The sequence below is a fragment of the Nanorana parkeri genome, unplaced genomic scaffold, assembly GCF_000935625.1.
Source record: "Nanorana parkeri isolate BGI_ZX_2015 unplaced genomic scaffold, ASM93562v1 scaffold526, whole genome shotgun sequence".
In the NCBI taxonomy this organism is placed as follows: Eukaryota; Metazoa; Chordata; class Amphibia; order Anura; family Dicroglossidae; genus Nanorana; species Nanorana parkeri.
Window position 1 is genome coordinate 123,389 of NW_017306794.1, and position 20,743 is coordinate 144,131.

General features: G+C 38.6%; 1 protein-coding gene across 1 annotated transcript in view; it reads left to right on the plus strand.

Moving 5' to 3' along the window:
* The window catches only part of LOC108791089 (vascular endothelial growth factor receptor kdr-like), a 115,506-nt gene that overhangs the window by 31,144 nt on the left and 63,619 nt on the right, over positions 1-20,743 (plus strand). The window contains exon 10 of the mRNA XM_018561472.1: positions 16,292-16,442. Within this exon, the coding sequence (XP_018416974.1) occupies positions 16,292-16,442 (151 nt within the window). The remainder of the gene's footprint in view (positions 1-16,291; positions 16,443-20,743) is intronic.

A 20,743-nucleotide genomic window follows, 5' to 3' on the forward strand; every position in this document is an offset into this window, starting at 1 on the left:
CTGTATAGTATAGATCCATGTAATTTATAGATGATGTTTCCAACCCTTAGGAAATTATGTTTATTCTTAAATGTGTGTACAACAGTATTCAGTTCTATAAAAGTAAAGTAAATGAAATAAAATAAAACAAATATCCGTAAAAAGCAAGTCCTATCAGTTTCAAGGAGGTTACAAAGCAGTCCCAGGTTTGAAAAAAGTTTGGACTCACAGGGATGATTGAATCAGTTTGGGTGAGACTCAACCCACAGCAAACAAACAACACAGGGTTCTGTCATAGGTAGCAAGTAACTGCTAGCTATATCTAGGGATTATGGGGCCTCCTGGAGCAATGAAACCTGATGACAGATGCAACATGGAAATCCAGGGCAGAGCACTAGCAGAAATCTAAAGATGGTGTAGACACAGAAGAGAATAACAAGGAAAAGCTTGTTATTAGCTGGTGGTAATTGGGCTCCCACCTATGGTCACCGTGCAAGAATTCAATAGGAATATCCCCTTTAATTTCAGAGGGGGTAAAGGTTTACTGCAGAAGTTCCTAAAGAAAATACTGCAGATTAATTTAAAATAGCTCAAAGCCACAGCTAACTACAATGTATCAATTTGATTTACAATTTAACAAGCATTGAACAGAAACTCCTGTTTTCACAAATCAGTGCACAAACTTCTATTGATAGCATCTCTTCTAGACAAATTGGAAGGTTCTGATGCTTGAGTATCTATCATCTGTGAAAGCTTCTGTGAACTACAAAGTTTCTTAAATGGTTAAACGGTTCTTTGTAAAATAAAGACATTATAGTCATAATTTAAATTTATATAAAACATCTGTTTTTAAATGAGCAAACTTTCAAAACAAATGTTAATTAAAACTGACCAAAAATGATTATAATTTTTCTCTAAGTACAAAGGTTTCTTTAGTAAACTTCCAATCAAAGTATTTATTCATTTATTTGAGGCGCTTGCTCTCTCATTAGAATTTTCTTTTTCCATCTATCCTATTTTAAAGCATGTCATGATCAGTCAGTTTTGGGACCATGTTACTTGAGACATTTTTAAATGTGGCTTTTGGCAAATCCAAACAAGACATTCAAGAGTGACCAACATGATCATAGCATAGTATCACAGCATTGTAAGCAGTCAAACTACTTTTATATAGTTTTGCATACTGAGCTCAACTGTTATATACTGGTAATTACAAGTCTGTTCCCAGGAGATTAATGTTTACACTATAGCCTGGTTAAGAAATCACTTGTGTAGCTTTTCCTGTAGTTATTTTTCTCTTCAAGTTCTATTACTGTGACCTTATTATGGGCCCTGTGTTTTGTTAGGCCCAGGACATATGTCTATTTTGCCTTTAAGAAAAGGCAGATATGATAATGTATAAAGCTTGATAAAGATTGTAATGTGGATGCTTCCCAGGGTTTGCTCTGGTTCACATTAGTGACATAAGGGAATTTCAGATCAACGGCCTATGAAAGTGTTGTTTTTTTTTTTTAATAATTAAAAAGCTTCAAAACGGCCATGTTGTTAAACTAACCAAAACATTAATATTAAGCAATAGAGCAAGAGGAAAGAAATAACAAAAAAGTATATGTAACTACTATGTAACTATGTATAATGATGGTGACAAGTAATACAGCTATAATAATAGTTTAGAAAGCCACAACACATATATAAAAAAAAAACTATTTACTAATTATACCTTTAAATAGTTTTTACCCACTCATTTATAATAAAACAATGTAGGTATCTTTCTATATTATAGTCCCACTGGAAACACACTAATTCAGCTGTTTGTGATTGTTTTATTATCCTTGTTACCCTCTCACTAATCGCCACTAACATTTTTCGCCCCACAACCTTTTATCTCCTTGGAGGCCTAATCATGTGCCCATATCATATGTTTGTGTTTAACATCCTCATGACATAATAAATATGGATCTTAAGATCTTACGGATCTTTAGTTTTCTACATGTTTATCATACTGGAGTCATGTGTGTCAAAAGAAGTGGAACATTTGTAAAAATTGAGCTATCATTAAAGTGTCATGGGGCAGTACTGATTTTTTTTTAATAAAGGGGCTTTGTTAATAATTAAAGTTTGCTCTAATGCATCAAGTATGCTTCAAATATAATTGTTAAGCAATGGTGCTTAAAGTCTCAGGAAAAACTGTTGTGTATATAATAATGGCAACAAGGAGCCTTGTCTTCTAACAGTTTGGATGATTTCCCTTTTTAAATACCTAGATGATGACCAAACTTGAATATGCGTGATATTTAGCAGATGATTCTCAGCTAGATACAGGTGCACAGAACAGAGTGTACAGAGTCCAGGTTTTATGTAATGCTTGCTCTGTGTATAAGAGCCAAAAATGAGGATGAACAGTACCTGTTCCCATTAACCTCAGGTCTCCTTTTAACTGCTGCAGATGTGGACAGAGAAAACAGGCTGTGGCATGAACAGCCAAATGCTTGCCTCTCTTCAGGGATTTAAACCCTAAAAAATATGTTTCAAATTATGTCCAGGATGGATCATACAACACTTCCCCCCCCAACAAAACAATTCACAAGTTCATGGGGAAGAAGGTGGGAATGTTTTGAAGCTTCATATTTTTCAAGTCTTCAGGGGTGATTTACTAACCTAAACACATGCACGCACTAGGTGCGTGTCATTTTTACACAGCAAAACTTATTTATCAACCAAAAAGTCTCTAAAAGCATATTTCCACTAATGCCATATATGGAAAAATCATGCACATGATGCATATATAATGCTGCTTCACAGTTTAGACAAAAATGGTTAGCTCATGCATTTACATTCCTGCATTCATCAACGCAAGCAACACAACATAGAGCTAATTTACACAACATCACCTTTCAAATTCATGCACGGCTTTGCACAACACACCTGCTGGGTGTGTACACACTACAAAGGTGTTTAGATTCTACCCATAGATAATGCTGGGAGGGAACACAATACAGAGGTGTATACATGTTCGTGGTGTGTTTATAAGGTTAGTAAATCAACCCCTTCATGTTTTAAAAAGTGTTTCTATGTAGGATTCATAATTTTGTATTTACACTACCGGTCAAAAGTTTTAGAACACTTCCAATTTTCCAGTTTTTATTGAAATGTAAGCAGTTCAAGTCCAGTGAATAACCTGAAATGGTACAATGGTAAACGGTAAACTGCCAGAGGTGAAAAAGAAAAGTTTAGGTTAACAAAAACTGAAAAATAATGTATAGATATATAACGGTCAGAATTGTACAAAAATACTTTTTTTCAGTGAAGAAGAAGTAATGGGTTAACAACTCAAAGTTGTTCTGCAGCAATGTACTGCAAGTAAATTAAGCCTTGAAAGTTTATGGTAACAATTCCTACAGGTGTCCCAACTTTTGTTGATTACTCACAAGCCCTCTGTCTGTAAAAAAACCAGTCTTGGAACAGACTGTGCTACTACACCCATTTAAAAAATATTTGGACAGTATTGTACTGCAGAAAGTAGTATATTGCTCTCAAAATGGCAAACAAAAGGGCAGTTAACAAAGGAAGACAAACAGACATTATAACCCCCTAAAGGTGTAGGTCTTTCCTTTAGAGAAATTGTAAAGAAAGCCAAGGTATCAGTGATTACAGTTTCCTGCACCAATTAAAGAACTTGGAAACTGGAGGTAACTCTGACAGGAAGAGGCCTGGCAAACCCAAAATCACAACAGAATCAGAAGACAAGTTTCTTGGGTGATGACAGGCGGCCCACAACACAACAGCTTCAGGCACAGCTTAACACTGATCGAAGTAAGCAAGTCTCAGTTTCAACTGTGAAGACTTCAAGCTGCAGGTTTGACAGATCATGTGGCAGTAAGAAAGCCATTTCTAAGATGGCATAATAAGAAATCACTGCAATAATAACGCAAAGTCTTGGCTCAGTGAAATTACAATATACTTTCCCTTTAATTCATCTTTGTTGGGAGCTCTCTGTTTCCCTTCTGATTGTGGTTTAGCTGGAAATTGAATAGGAATGGCATTTCAAAAAGGAAGGATGTGCAACTTACATCTTCAATTCAATGACTATAGCTGGAGCCACAACTACCAAAGGACAGCTGTGCCTTCACATCCTCCTTCCAGGGAATCACAGCTATTACCTCCTTCTTATGTCTCTCATTTCCTTGTTTTCTGTCAAGCTTTTAAACTTTGGAGTGAATTTGAGTCACCGGATTGCAGCTAGTCCCAGGGAAATGTTGCCTATTTGAAAGCAATGCAGCAATTGGTATTTCCTTCTTTTACTAAATGTGCACAAGTCCCCGCAGCTCTTGCTACAATGCGCAAATATGCACAGCACATGTGCACATTATGGCAGTCATACCTTTTAGTGTGCCCTCCTCCAGCAATGTGAGATCTATGCTACCTCTTTGACCCTCTGTTGCTGCTGCTGCTACTGCTGCCATGTTTTCCTAGGCTTCTTCCAGATTTGGAGTCTTCCATCTTCAGCCATTGGGGGCATATCTCCTGCACAGGATTGTACACTGCCCTGCACTTGGTCAGCAGCCAGTCTACAATTGATAAAAAATGAATAGCAGGAAGGAAAAGTGGTTTTATGCCAGAAGAGACATACAGGGTCTGTTCTGCCCTAAAATGTAATCTGCTACCAATTTTTTATTATTTAACTTTAGCTCTGCTTTGACAGAAGGACTTCACTTGCAACTAAATAACATTCCAATAAAAAAGACTATTTTGCTATTCTCGGAAGTATTAGTTCAGAAATAATTTCATGATGATGAAACAATCTGCCGATTTAGATTGAAGTATCTGCTTTTTTTCATCTTCATAAGGGAGCAGAGTTTCATGGCTGCACTTGGAAGAAAGAGCAGTTTTGTTGTTCCTTTACTACAAAGTATGAGTTCTTATAAAAATGCCGACATGCAGCTCACTGGGAAATGGTCAGCTGTGAAATTTCTGTCCCTTTGAGAGATGAGTGAATTCAGTCTGGGCACACATAACTTCATAAGCTTTCATTGCTTGTGTTCCATGTGGTCCCTGGTATGCCGCTGTTCATTTTCGCAATGGGAACATTTGTTTTATATTTCTTACTTCTATTTATTTATTCATTGACCTCCTTCACTTTGTAGTGGTCCCCCAGGCAATACTGCAAAATAAAAGACAAACTGTCTGAAGTAACGTGTAACCGTTTTTTAAGAGGGCAGCAAACAATCATAATCTAGTTGTGCAAATTATTAATTATGTTCATTTATTACTGTCTCTGAGTGTATGTTCAGAGCATGGACCCATATTCAAATTTAGAAAATATGGTTAGTTGAAGGTTATTTATAGATAAGGGCAGGCTGTTGCTGTGTTTCAGGCAGGACCAGACGGAGGAAGAAACTAAAAGGAAAATGATGATGAAGTGTGGAAATGCAGGGTGAATGCAGTGTTTATTATAATTAAGATGGGAGAAGTCTTCATCTTGAGGGCTGTACTTGACAAAAAGAATGAAGTCTTATGGAGCGTTCACACTAGACGAGCTGAGTTAAGTTGGCCGATGATGGAATGGTTTTAAAACCAGTACAAAACTGGAATAACTTTCACTATAATTAGTTAAGTTGGCAAGCAAAATGAACAGAAAATTACCAATACACTGCTCTCAGGATTGAAAAACATTCTTGTACAGTGATTGTTAAATTACAATTTTACCAGTGTGAACAGTCACAGTGAGTGAGGGGGACTATGGGGCCACATTACTGCCATAAAGAGAAAGTATAATGATTTTCAGGAAAGTGTCCACATTTTAAATAGCCATCCTGTGCATTTTTAATTATTAATATAATTCCCAAAATTATCTCTGTTAGAGAGGACAAAAATATAATTCATCTGGCCAGCATTAGTGTGCATATTTTGTTCATGTTTGCAGAATAGATCAATTCCCTAGTGCATATGAGCTAAAAGAAATTATCGAAGGGCATGATACCTGCAAAGTTGCAGCTATACCATTCATTTCAGTGGATCTGCTAACGGTGAACATGTACTTTGCCCATGCAATGCAAATCAACAGGTTAATGTATCTGCCACTCTCCCCCACCAGCTGCACATACTCACCTTTCTTTGGCCCCCTGCCACTCTGCCAGGAGGAAGTGATATGTCTGGTACATTTAGTTAGGCAGAATAAGTCAACAGTGCAGCTCTGGCTGCCAAAGCAGCCAATCATTAGGCACCAGCACTGTCACGTGGGGTGCTGGCAAAGAGTCCTGTGTACACTCTGACCAAATCGCCTTGGAATATACAAATGGCTTCTTTTCTCTGCACCTTTGGTTGGATAGATCAATTGGGAAGTGAAGGGAAGATGAACTTGACCCATCAATTTAATTGTCTCCCAAAACAGTTACTTTTAAGCCATGCCAAATGTCACAGTTGCAAATGTGCTTATTTCAGCTCCCAACCAAACTTTCAAACCCTCAAATGGCTGATCACATGTGCAGCAACATGGCACCTGCAATCTAAATAAAGGCTAAGCCACCTTATATGGCTGTAAAGGATAAGCGGTTATTAAAAGAGAAATATGGGGTGAGTCTCACAGGTTTGCTCTATTGATCGGGAAGTCAGCGAACACATAACGCCGATTGCTGACTTCCCGATCCTCTCCCTGCTGAGAACAATGATTGTCAGTCACCACTTCCCGCATGGACTGCCTCCGGAGAGGCAGAACCAGCTGTCAATCAGCCAGCGAGGTGGATCTCGACAGTATTGTCGGGATCCGTCCCGGCTGCAGCGTGGCTCTGTGCTCTCAGCATATAGCGGGGGATAGGCCGCTTTAGTTTTGAATCACTGGAAGACATTAGTATATGTCCTCCCGTGACCCTGAAGAGAACTATGAGCAAAAAAGGTTGGTCCATAGTTCTCCTTTAAATCTGTTTCTTTGACCTGCATGAACAAAGCTCAAAATTACAGAATTTCTTGTAATTCTCTTTTTTTTTTTTTTTCCACTTGAAAAAGTGACGTTTTAAACACATCCTGAACTGCCTCTTAAACATATATGCTTAAAAGTATTTTAGATTGCAAGCCCTCACGAGCAGGCCCCTCCCTTCCTTAATTTGTATTATAATGTCTTCCTTATATTGTAAAGCGATGCGCAAACTGTTGGCTCTATATGAACCCTGTATAATAATAATAATATGTAAAGTCAAAAACTTTTATTTTTTTTGTTTTGTTTTGGTAGGAAAGGCTATTGATTGCTGTCTCTGTCCCAGTGGAGAGATTTCCTTCTCTTCACATCCTGAGGATGCAATAGCAAATGAGAGCAAATCCCCCCAAAGTGGTGGAAGTCCCCATCTGAAGTAGTAGTTACCCGGGCATTTGTCCCAAATGGATATTTTGACCTCTTGTCTTGCTCTGGCAACAACTCTAAAATGTTGGTTATTACATCACTTTCTGTTTTGGTATAAATGGTCCCTGGGAAAAAAAAAAACACGGGTGAATCTTGTCAAAATGACAATTTCTAACCCTTCCAAAACGTATAAATAGAATTCCTTCAAATACCTAAGACACAGCACATCTGCTAAAAATGTAAAATGTAGACATTCTAGCTTTCACTAAATATGTATGTATGTAAAGTGCTACTCTTCCCTCTCTCCACTGGATTTGAGATAGCTAGTACTGTTTTGATCTGAAAAAATAAACAGAATTCTACCTAGAAGGCGTATTGTCCTGCTAGGATAGTCAGACCCTGGACAAAGCAGCTGCTTCCTTTGGTTAACCATTGTATACCGGAGTACTGAAAAAGTAGCACACTATAATTTCTTAAACAAGAAACCACCTTTGTAAAGTAAAATACCCTCCTGGGAAGAGCAAAACAGGTTGGGGCCACTGTAGTAATTCTATAGCTGATTGCTAGCCCCTTCTGTTGTTTGGGCACTTTAGTGCTGATGATCCCACACAGACTGGGCACTACACTGGGCCATGTGCATTTGAAAACCAACGTGAACTCATTTAAGACTAACATATTAAATGTACATAGGAATCACAGAAAAGAGAGTATTCTCAAAAAATATTTGGAATTCCAGGTGACACACTTGTCCCAGCTGGTTTCTAAGAGCTCCAGCTTTTAACACATATTCAAAACAAATTCAGACAAATGTTCTGTGTGCAAACACCTTCTAAAGCTCTAATTACCAAATAAATGGCTGCAATTTTCACCCCAGCTCCAAAGAGCGATGGCTGCCTCTAGGCAAATCTTCAAACTCTGACCTCTCAGGTGCCTCTTTTGATGTGCAGAAGACTTACAGAAGAAGAGAAAAACATTATTGAGACCTGTCCTTATTACAAAGGTAGTGCTGTTAAGTGATGTGTGTGTTCCCATACCCTGACTATATCTCTGGATAAAAATAATCCAAAGGTTTGTTATATGCCATTGTAACCAAAGAATTCTGCAAAAAATAAAACAAATTAGCATATTTTGCAATGCCTCATTATTCCATTTTATGGCCATTGGACATCATGCTTTGCAAAAGCTCTAATTTTAATAGATCATCCCAGTCTAATCTGCTGGAAAGATAGGAACTTTTCCATTAGGCCCTGGTCCCAGCATTGACTAAGGTAATGCTATTTTTTACCAGTAAAGGTTTACTGAGGAAACCGTGTTAGTTGCTATGGTGAAAGCACCACATTTTGATTCTCCAATTTTCCTGTAGTTCAGAACAATCATTGTTACATTCACTTATGTGCCCCATTATGTATAAGTAGTGTGCATGTGTTTTGGCATTTAAGTTGAAACTATAATGGTTTCAGATCAATTTAATGCTAGTTGTTTTGTTATTAAAGAATAAATAGAACTCTGGGAGCTTTTGTCCAATAAAGGTAGTTACAAGGCAAAGATATAATCACCAGTATTACCTGTGGTCACCCAGAAGCTTATCTTTTCCCCATTACTGACTTACTATGCCTTGTTCTACACTTTATCTCTGTATGGAGGCTGCCATATTGGTAGAGGCTTTACTTCCTTATGCCAGAGCCTCCAGAAAAGAGAACAGTGAGTAGCACAGCAATGACTCTCACTCAAAATGTTCTGAGATTAGCAGTCAAAGGCAGCAGTGCCTTAGATCTCACACTGCAGATATAAAGCTAAGAGGTTGTAGGCACAGGAGTGCATAGACACCCCCACATACCAGCAAGTGCACTGCCATTTTTCAGAAGGAATTCAAGACAAAATCTTCACTTTTAGAATTCAGTTCCACTTTAAAGCTACAAAAATAATTATTTGATACATGACAAAGAACTATATGTTAGCTTAAGAGACAGAACAGCAAAAAAAAAACCTGTGGAAGTGGTGCTAATTTCAGCACTACTGAAAAGTGAAATAGCTGTATATGTGGAAAGGAGATTAGAGCGCCATCTGCTGGGTGGGTATAAGACTATATAATACTAATCTGCAATATTTCATAATTTACTTACAACATATAACAGGAAGAGCTATTTTCATTATGAGTAATTTGACCGAGGTCTAACAAGCCACGACTGCCTGCTTGTAACTGCTTTTAAATGCTGCCATTATTATTGCTTGCTGCTTGAAGCTGCTATGTGAATGTGTTATTCCACAGCCCTTCTGGTTAAACAGGGGTTAATCTAACAAAAGATGAAATGCTTTCTCAGCGCTATCACACAGATTAACCAGGGCTCATGACTGGATTTGAACTAGTGAACCTTTAATTGGAAGGTATTTTCCCCTAGGAAAAAAACATTGTGGGTAATCTGATGTATGTTTATTCTAGTATGAAAGGTATAAACAGCCCACCTTAAGTTTATAAAAGTGTTCAGATTTGTACAATGCAAAAATGTAAAGGACAAATGTATAAGTCACCCTCTTCTGTCACACCAGTTATGTACCAGTTCTGGTATTTTCTGTGCTGAGAGTCTAGCAATGGTAAAATTGCAGTGTCAAGAACTAGGGTGCATACTGTAGCTGCCCTAAAGTGTTATTAAACCCTAATGTTAATAACTAATGTCACCTAGCAACACTTACATCTAAACATGTTTGATATTCCATTCTGTTTTTAACAAAATGTTGTCCAGAATAATTTATTGTTTTCCCGTAACAGCAGTTTTGTTTTTGCAGTGGCTCCATTACTAGTGCTCTTTCAATAAAGCCACTTCTGCGCATGCGCTCCCCCTTCTAGGGACAACAATGCCGGATAGGAGATAAATAGGACCCAACAACAATACCTGCCGGAGATAAATAGGACCTGCAACTCATCCACCTCACTGCACACCTGTTTTGATGGACAGTTTAGCATGTCATATGCACATTGGTAATGGTGCATGCCAGTAGTGATGGGAGATGTAGTCCTGCCGAGCATGGAGAAAAGAAAGGGTGCGTGCAACCTAATCGTAAGTTAGCGGGAAGCTCCGTGCCTGAAAGATAGAGGTGTGAGTTCATAAGAAGGGTAAATTAAACCTTTAGAAATGGAGAAATTGCATTTTTAAAAATATTTACCTTATTTAACAGAGAAATTGCTTTTATAATGAGTGTTTAATACTTATTTAACTTAGGGTAACTAATGAAGTATCCTCTACACCAGGGGTCCCCACAATTATTTGTGTTAAGATATACTTTTCAAATGACAAGCTCAATGAGATCTACCAAGGAAAAAAAACACCTGTATTTGAAAACAAACACATTAACATGCTTACTGAGACTACTGCATATAGCTTCCTATTGAATAAACCTAATAATAGGAATACAGATGTTCAATATTAACAACTAACTCAAAATGCCCACAGCGCAATAGATTTACTGTGCATTCAGAAAGTATTCAGACCCCCCACCTGCAGTTCGATCGGCCGCACCAGAACGTGGCACAATAATGTCTGCATTCCGGTCCAGTGCTATCGGAAAAAAATGCTGCATGCACTATTTTTTCCAATCGCACTGCATTAGAACATAGTCATTGTGGTTCCCGCATTCTGATGACTTCAATGCACCGCTATTCCCCCTCCAGCCCCAGAACGCAGGATGGAACTTACTGTGTGATACAGTGAGTTCCAGCAGCTAACCGCACTGAAAGGCACTGTAACTCGCGTGAACAAGCTCTAAACACCGTTCTTAAACATTGTTTTCTTCATTCAGGCATTATCACATGTCATTTAAAACACTGGAAATGAAATGTGATATCTGTGCTTCATACTTTGGGCCTGAAATATTTCTGATGTGTCATATATAGCTAATTGGCATATTGGCAGCCTCCACGTTCAGATAATAGGCCAAATTTAGAGATCTAAACTGCTCAGCCACTTAACCATAGAAATGTTATTGTTAACCCCATCCTGCCAGCTCCCACTCAACCTGTAAGTTGCCAATAGAAATTACCTGCTTCCAGAACTTTCTGGCTCTTCAGCCGCGCAGGTGTATCCGACACGGAAGGTGGGAAGGTGTGGTCCCATTGTGCCTGACACTGCAGACTGGGAGGAGCGGGTCAGATGTGTCTAACGCTGCAGACGGGGAGGGGCCAGGCAAATGTGTTGAACACTGCATGCGGGTAGGGCGGCCCAAATGTCTCTGCGGGCGGGTAGAGGCTGAAAAGTTTATTGGACGCTGCAGACAGGGAGGTGCAGGCTCAATGTGTAAGATGCTTCAGCGTCCGACACATTCGGGCGCACTAACACAGTGGGACGGAAAGCGGGACAGGGAGTCGACCCGCGATCTACCAACATTAGCTTTGTGAACGACTGGTAGATCGCAATCGACCTTATGGGCACCCCTGCTCCACACCTTAAGCATCTAGCCTTTAACACCTAATTGAAGGCACTCTTGTAAAATAAGTTAGTTTATACTTACCTTTCCTGCTGATCCACTGCTGTTCCCCAGATAACTACTAAAGTCCATGCTGAAACCAACAATTCCAGGGGTGTTGATCTTCTATTTACCCCACAGAGATAGAGAGAGATATATCTTTAATTTTACTTACTGGAATAAGCAAGTATAAATAAACAGTGTAATTGATCAGATCAAATAAAAAAATTCATAGCTTCAGGAATTCAGTAGTAGACTTGCATCATTTTGTTTTCTAACCATAAATGTAGACAAGTTGCACTTCATGGTCTTTTTTGGTATTGCTTTCTCATTAATGTAAAACTATTTGTCGTATGCACATACATAATAAATGACAAGCCGCTGCAGCTTTGGAAGGGTTAAAGGGCAATACAGGCATGAGAGTGGAATGGAAGCTGATGTAATACAAACAAGACATGTTTATTAATGCATTCCACTGCAATACCATCTTCTGTCTGTAGAATGGAACGGCAATCTGGGCCAGATTTCTCACTTTCCTGCCATTTATAGATTCAAACTATTTGGAACAAACTCCAAATATGCTGGGGTCAAAACCAAGTGTTTCATTCCACCTAGCATGCAATCCCAGATTTGGTTCTTGTTACAGTGCAGGGTCAGTCCAGGGTCTGGGAAGGGGCACACTTTTCATTCTTAGTCATTTACATGAGAAACTGCCTGTGAATTTTACAGCCCCAGGTCTCTGGTGTCCAGGCCAGAAACATTTTCTGCTATTTCGGCTACATATTCTACTATAACTGTTCCAAGGCATTTCTTTTTGCGATGACAGAAAACATACCATTGCTATACAAGTCTCAGATAACTAAAAACAGTATTTGTCTGGAGTATATGTTTTAGTTACAGATGAGTATACTGGTATGGTATTGTCACACACAAAAAACATGTTTTTTTATATTATATAAGGTGGAGGAGGGATTATGGTGTGGGGCTGTTTTTCAGGGGTTGGGCTTGGCCCCATAGTACCAGTGAAGGAAACTCTTAAGGCATCAGCATGTGCGTGTAAAGGCAGGCCTCTCAATACTTTTGGCAATATAGTGAATATATATATATATTTTTTATGTATTGAATACCAGATGCTCGGTGACACCGTGTTCATAGTGCATTGGGTTTTCTAAATAGAGAGCACAGCAGAACCTGTTTTCTTGCACACTATGGGGTCTATTCACAAAGCTGCCGAAGGATCTGGCCGTAGCTTCGGCCGATCCTTCGGCTGGCTTCGGCCCCAGGACCCCTCCGGTTCAGGAGAACCGAGGGGGTGCTGTACAGGCTATTCACAATAGTCAGACATATAGACACTTTTGCTCTAAAAGGGGAGAATATAGACAAATAACTGAAAACGAAGTAATCCCTAAGTAAGGCTGTACTGTTATAACTTTTCATAAGAAAAGTTTTAGATTTTTATGAATGTCTATTTGTGGCTGGTTTCCTACAAGTGCACCTGCACATCTTTGACAGATTTCCACCACAGTCCAATCAGATGCAATACATTCTTATGTTTGCCCAGTAACATGTGCTTTCAGACATCAGTGCATTGCACAGTCATAACTGTTATTAGTTCCATCCGTTCATCTTATTGAAGGTTGCTGGTTCAGCAGGAAACATTCCAATAACTATGTCGATAGATTATAAAATAGGTGACTTGTATAGCTACAAATTTAAATCAGGACTTGGTAGAACTTCTTCAGTTTTAGAACTGCAGTTATTTTTGAACAAAGCTAAAACTGTCTTTCCTAAATTTTCTGAATAAACATATGCAGATCCTAAACAGCATCAAGTTTCAAACTACTCAGATAGGTATAGGAACATTCTGAAATAAAACATTTAATTTACTATCTGGACAGCATCAGAATTTCCCTAATACGTTAGAGCCTCTGCAGCCAAGACAATGAGTGAAAAGTTACACTTCCTGGACAAAGTTCTTCATTGAATTATGTTGTTTTCTTAATTGCTTCAAGTAGCTTGTTAATCGGAAGCCTTTTCCTCACGATAATCATCAGCTGGCTTGATGTCCTGCCGCAACTGCTGCTTATTCCTGACTGTGTTGCCAAAACATTATTCCCAAAGCTCCTGCTTCCTTCTGACATCCCCATTTATGGAGTTAGCCTTGATTATGATATATTATTACAGGATTTCCCCCATTGCGGTGGGTGTATTCTTCTATTCCTCAAACAATTGACAAGGCCAACCTAAGACCACTACCTTGGTTGAAGGGACAGAAATCCACATATCCTGGAAGTCTAGTTCAAAAAGGAAAATTACCAAGATTACAACAGGACATAAAGGTGTACTTATGATATGGTTCTTAATAATTATATGTGGGTGGAAAAACAAATACTTTTTAAACAATGTAGTATCCTAGACAGGAATCATACTCCTTAAGGAACAACATAAGGCGAGGATATAAAAACACCTTTTAAACCACTATTCTTTCAAAAGCCATCATGTTTAATTATCTCAATTGTGCCAATCTGCTGGCTTATAGCCAGAAAGTCTGCTTAGTAAGCTGATGACAGGAATGGAGCTACATAGAAGGTCTTGAGGGAGGGAGTGTACTCTGCGTGGGTATCACAAGCATAATAGTGTTCTGTAAAAGTCCAGCAAAAAAGGAGTTAGGTAGTGGCACATTATCTGTATTGTAGTTTATTATCCACTTGTATTGTGCTAGAAAGTTTCTTGCTGAGGGGTAGACTCAAGGCAATGACAAACAGGTCCTTATTGTGTAATTCATGTTCTGTGAAATATGTCACAAATAGTAAATATCAATGAGGAGAATTGACATTTTGTTATTTCATTTTATATTCATTATTATTATTATTACATCATTATTTATTATTGTTATATCATGTTATATTCATTTGAATAATTGCATACTGATCTGTCTAATCAGTGAAGTATCATGCAGTTTTGGAATCCAGGCATGGACTGCAGGGGCTGACTGGCAAGGGCAGTCTCCCTCCCAGCCAATAGCAGCAGAAGTGGGCGGAGGGAGCTGCCGTGGCCGCCGAGGAGCCCGATCAGTGACACGGGCATTCGGGAAGGCAGCCGAACATGCTGTTGTCCTCGGCCGCTGAAGTAGCGTGTTAGCGCCGGCCCGACCGGGGCCGTTTTTAGAGGCAACAGAGAGGCCCGGGGGGCAATTGCCACCCTGCCCCCCGGCCCAGTCCGCCCCTGATGTACAGTATATTTCTGTGCAAACTGAACCAATCTATAACCTGATTTGCAAATCCATCCTTTCATCACCTATTACAAAGTGACTTGCTTGCAGTGTTCAAAATAAAATATTATATGCTGACATTGCCATTTAATGTTAACAGTTTTCTTAGGTATTATTTTAACAGTGTACTTAGGTATTTGCCTGTAGCTTAGATTTACTGTTTGATGCAAAAAAAAGCAAAATGTAATATGCATTTGGTTATCTTGTTTGTCAGTGTTCATTAGTTTACATGGTGAGTGTGGCACAATCACAATAAAAGGCTTTTTATAGTGTTAGGATGTTGCAAAGTTAAAGTGACCCTGTTTTTATACAAAGCGTCTTAAAGCCAGCCATACCATATTCAATCCTGAGAGGTCCTCTGCTAAAATCTGCAGTGAAACTGACACTTCAAATAGTGTCAGTCACCTGGGTCCACCACAGCTCTCACTGGTTCATCCTGCTGACCTCTGTGTAACTACTGTATCCTGTAATGGGTGGAGGTTAGAGGGAGGAACCACTGAGAGCTCCGGGGGACTCCCTGAGAGCTCCGGGGGACTCCCTGAGAGCTCCGGGGGACTCCCTGAGCACTTGTTCACACCAAATGCAGACCAGATCTGCATAAGTTTCTGCACATGCAGTGTAGTGTGTTTTGCCGCGTTCCGGGATATTTAAAAAAAAAACAGTTTAGTTTTAGCCTAAAATGGCTATCAGTGCGTTCTAGGGCATTTGCATGTGTTTTTTTTATGCATTTGCATGTGTTTTGGTGCGTTCCAGAGCAGAAAAAATAGGGCCTGCTGCAGTTTTTCAATATGCTCTGGAACTGAACGCTCTGGAGTGAACTAGAGTCCAAAATACCATTGGAATACATTGGACGCAGTTTTGATCCGTTCTGTAACTGCCCTGCTCTGCATCTGCTCCGCACCTGGCGTGAACTAGCCCTCAAGTGTCAGTTTTCCTGTGGACTCCAGCTGAAGATTCCTCAGCAATGGAGTTCGGCACTGCAAATAGCAGAAAAGGTGAGTTTGTCCTGTCTTCTTTTACAGGGATTGTTTAAGTTAAAGCTTTTTTTCCTTTTCTCCTTATTTTTTACACAACCTGTGTTTTAAAATTGCAGGAGGAATATGTTATTCTTGGTCATGTAAATACTTTTTTAGGTCTAATTTACATACTAGATCCTTTGTATTTACCATGCTTACTCTAGTACGCATATGTTTATGTGTGTTACTTATATAATTATTTATTTTTAAGTATTAATTGTCTTTGACTTCTAGTTAAACCGTCCATCTATGAAAAAGAGACAGACTTTGACAGAATGGAGTCTGTGCTGCTTGGAGAAGATCATCGATTCCAGTGTACAGCCTACGGAAGACCTCCTCCTACATTTACCTGGATGTGGCAGCCATGCAATACTGCAGCTACAGAGTAAGTTATAGCTCACAACAGGTCTTTACAAAGTGTGGAGTAAAGAAAAAAAGGCAAATATAGTGCACAATACATTAGGTAAATGCTTGGGAAATTGCAAACATGATAATTCAGGGGAAAATTAACAGAAAATATTTCTCCTTATTTCCTTTTTTTATGCAGCCTGCAATAAGGAAACCTATAAGAAAGAGACAGTTTAGTCTTTGTCATAAAACAATTGTGTTGAAGTGTATCCCAACAAAGGGTTTGGAATCTGGCTATTTCAGGGTACTTTTTATTCTTTATTAAATAGCTCAGTTATTGTCTTATAGCTGATAACAAATAAAATTTTACTATTAAAGCAGAGGGACTCAAATTACATTGAACTGACTTTTGTTTTTAAAGTAAAAATAGTGTTTCTTACCTTTTATTATGATCTAGAATTTATAGATTGGTTTGTTAAAACTATAAAGATGCATGTGGGCTCTCATACAAGGTATTACATCTCAGGTTCTGAGCTTTTGAAAGAACCAACCAAAGATGTGTAATACAGGCAGTCCCTGGGTTACGAACAAGATAGGGACTGTAGGTTTGTTCTTAAGTTGAATTTGTATGTCAGTGGGAACAGGTAATTTTTTAAGTGTAACTCCAGCCAAAAAAAGTGTTTTTGTTTTGGATAGCATAGGGAAAGGTTAACCCCCTGTGATGTTTGTTTTGCTGTATGTGCCCCTGTTCAGAAGATTTCACCTCACTTTCTATGACAATTGGATTTAGAAAATGTTGGGTTGTCGTGGAAGCAAGGATTGGTGATAAAGCTTCAGTGGAGACTCCTTTTTCCCATGATAACTCTTACAGGAGTGAATTTCCCTTCATAGGGATAGATTTCTTTTCACTTCCTATTGTCTCAAGGACAGGAATTGAGATCAAATCTTTCTAATGATGATATAGACAGCAGTAAAAACCTCACAGTGACCCGGAAGAAGAGGCGGGCACCCCTGGTCTGCACGTCTAACAAGAGCCAACTTCCTGTAATGTACGTACAGTACTACGAACCAGACCCAAAAAGGCAAGCACTCCTCATCAGCACGAGCACGGTAGCATTACAACTACCCCTGCTGTACAGTAAAAGCCTCCGTTTGTAAGTAGGAGTCGTATGTAAGTCAGATGTATGTAACTCGGGACTGCCTGTACTCTGATTATTCGCTTTTGAGCTCACTTCTGTGATGGACTGCAATCTCAATACAAATTAGTAAACTGAACATGAGATTGTAGTCCATCACGAGAGCAAGCTTGAAGCGCTGGCTACTTTACAGCCCACACAGGGACCATGTAGCCACCCTCCAGAAGGAAGGACAGTGTCAGCACCAATTCAGAGATGATTTGAGGATCTACATACACAAATAAGCTATATTTATGTTTTCAGTTAAGGTGCAATTTTAAGATTTAACTCCTGAGTTTGATGTCACTTTAAGAGTATAGACTTTAATTCTTACAAATGCTCAACCCTGACTGGTTCACTTATTTAAAATGTGACCTCTTTGTTACTGATAAGAGGGGTCTCAAGCAGTGCCCTACCTATTCATCTATTACACATACATATGAGTGTTGGAAGAAAACCTTTCATTAGAGAAACATAGAGGCTTAAAGTTTAATGCCTTATAAGCTGAACATGAAGTTTCAGTACATGATAAGGGTATGATTTGCTGGCATTATTTTTTGCATTGGTTATCATTTACAAAAAGTAAAGTGTATGTATAGCTAAATATTTTTGTTTTGGATAGAGTAAAGAAGGGTTTAAACTCCTGTCTTTTCCCACTTTGTTCAATACTAAAAAAAAAAATGTTTTGGCTATACATACATTTCCATTTAATTACTAAAGAAATCCCCTGAAATATAAATGCACTAGTTTTTTTTAGAACCATGTAGGTTGTTGGTTTCTCCTATGTTTTTATCCCATGGTAATAACTTTGTCATGCTTACTGCCTAGAAACTAAGTAGTCATTTAACTTATGGCGTACACAGTATTTAAAGACCTAATCTGCCAAGAGTTGTAGTGTTGTGTTTTTTTTCATGCTACGAGACATTCCATGTGCCAATGAGCAGAGTACTCAACATATGTGGGTTGTGGTCTTGGTCACTGTAGGGTTATCTCTTACTTGCAGAAGTCCTAAATTATTTTTTTGAGATATGACGCATGGCTTAATTTCCTGCTCTTTCCTGCTTTTCTCTTCTTCTCCAACCTTCACTAAAATCAACAAAGAGATTTAGATGGTGCCTATTGTTCTTTTCTTGCCAAACTCTGATTTGTTTCACTTCCTCTCAAATCCCTGATTTGCACTTACAAACCCCAAATGTCAGAAAAGCCGTTGGTCTTTTTCTGAGGCCTCAACATGCTAATGAGTCCAACTAACATTATCAAAGAGTCTTGATGAGAATTTGTCTCAACCATATGAAGTTGTTGTCTTATATACACAGGAAAGCACAATCAAGGACAAGACATGATAGGTCTAAATGAAAGAAAAAGAGTCAGTTGTCTGCTGGACATTTATAGCTCACGTACAAACAGAAGATGGCAAGCGGGCTATTTGCTTTGTTTTAGTAAACAATTACTCAAATTAGCAAAGAGAACGTTGCTGTTTATAGCTACATGTGGAAATAATTACATTTTCTGCAGTACTTACTCCATTAAGATACTCATACTGCTTATGGCCAGTTAATCTTAAATAAAGACTGAGATCATTAAAAAAAATTAGTTCTATACGTACTATACGTATTAGGAAAAGGAGACATTCTAAAAGGTTTTCCTGGTGGTCTACAAAGAATCCACCCACTTTAAAACCAACCATTCTCAATTTGGTCATGTCCATGTACGGGGATGTCGTCCTATGCTGTCATCACTTTGTATATTTTAGAAGTGCCTTCTTTTAGAATACACACAAACTTTAGTAATCCAACAAAAAGCACTAATTTATTTAATTTTTTTAATTAGAGGGTTATTTGTTGCTGGATGCTGTTCTTAAAGTAAACCTATGCTTTGTCTGTGCAGGTCAAAGTGGACAGTCTATTGGACAAATTCTACCCTAGGACAACTAAGTGGATCTTTTGCTTTGTCTTTCACAAGCAAAACATAGGTTCACTTGAACTGGTCTGGCACTCAGCTAAGCTTTATTAATGGCATGTCATTTATGTGGTTTTTCTAACAGTATTTAGGCCTACCCAGCTCCATACGTCTATAAATTCAATCAAATGAAATACAGACTGTAATATGTTGTTACAATCAATCTATTAGCGTGTAATTTGATGTGGTTACACTTCTTAAATCAACACAATTATGTTTTCTTTCCCTTTATTACTGATTACAAGGAGATACACACACACTGCACATTGTCCTAGACATGTAATATAGTTTAGTATGTACAGTATATGACACAACACTTTTTCACATTGAGGGGTTTATTTACTAAACGCAAATAGGCTGTTCATTTTGCAAGAGCATTTGCAGGGTAAGTTTCCCCTTTAGTTTAGTGAATAAGGTGAAGCTTTGCTGACTTTCATCATTCAATCATGTGCAAGCAATTTTTTTTAATTTTCCTTGCACATGATTGGGTATTCTTTGACAAGTGAGATTTCACACACTCACTAAACTAAAGGTGCCCATACACCTTACGATTATCGGACGATTTTCGTATGCGATCGACTTTTCGTCCGATAATCGTATGTGTGCATTGCAGTGTCCCATCGACATTACTGTACAATCGTACGACTTTTGACGGTCAAGCATGTTTGAAAACTTTGCTAGATCGTACGATTGTCGTAAGGTTGCTGGCGTTTCCGTCCGTCAAAAGTCGTACGAAGTACACTGCGCTTGCGCTAACGAAAATACGGCAAATCAATTACCGCATTTCGCCCAAGTGCTTTTCGTTAATTACGGCTAAATTAATCTTGCAATCATCGGGGCAGGATGGGGCTGCCGTACGAAAATCGTACGACTATTCGATCATCGGACGAAAAGTTTTGTCCGATAATCGTAAGGTGTATGGGCACCTTAAGCATTTAACTACCCTGCAAAGTGCAAATTACAAAGTGAACAGCCTATTTGTCTGTAGTAACTTAAGCCCACAGTCTAGGTTTTTATGGGCATCTGGACACTGAAAATTTCAGGAAAATGGAACAGGGGAAAAACCTAAAAAAGTGATTAATACTTACAGATTTATCATAATGGGTAACAGTATCTCAAAATCTATCATCATATATGTCCAAATAACAAAGCAGGTTGCATAAATATAGAGACCTAAAATTAAGGCAGATTCTCATTTAAAAAG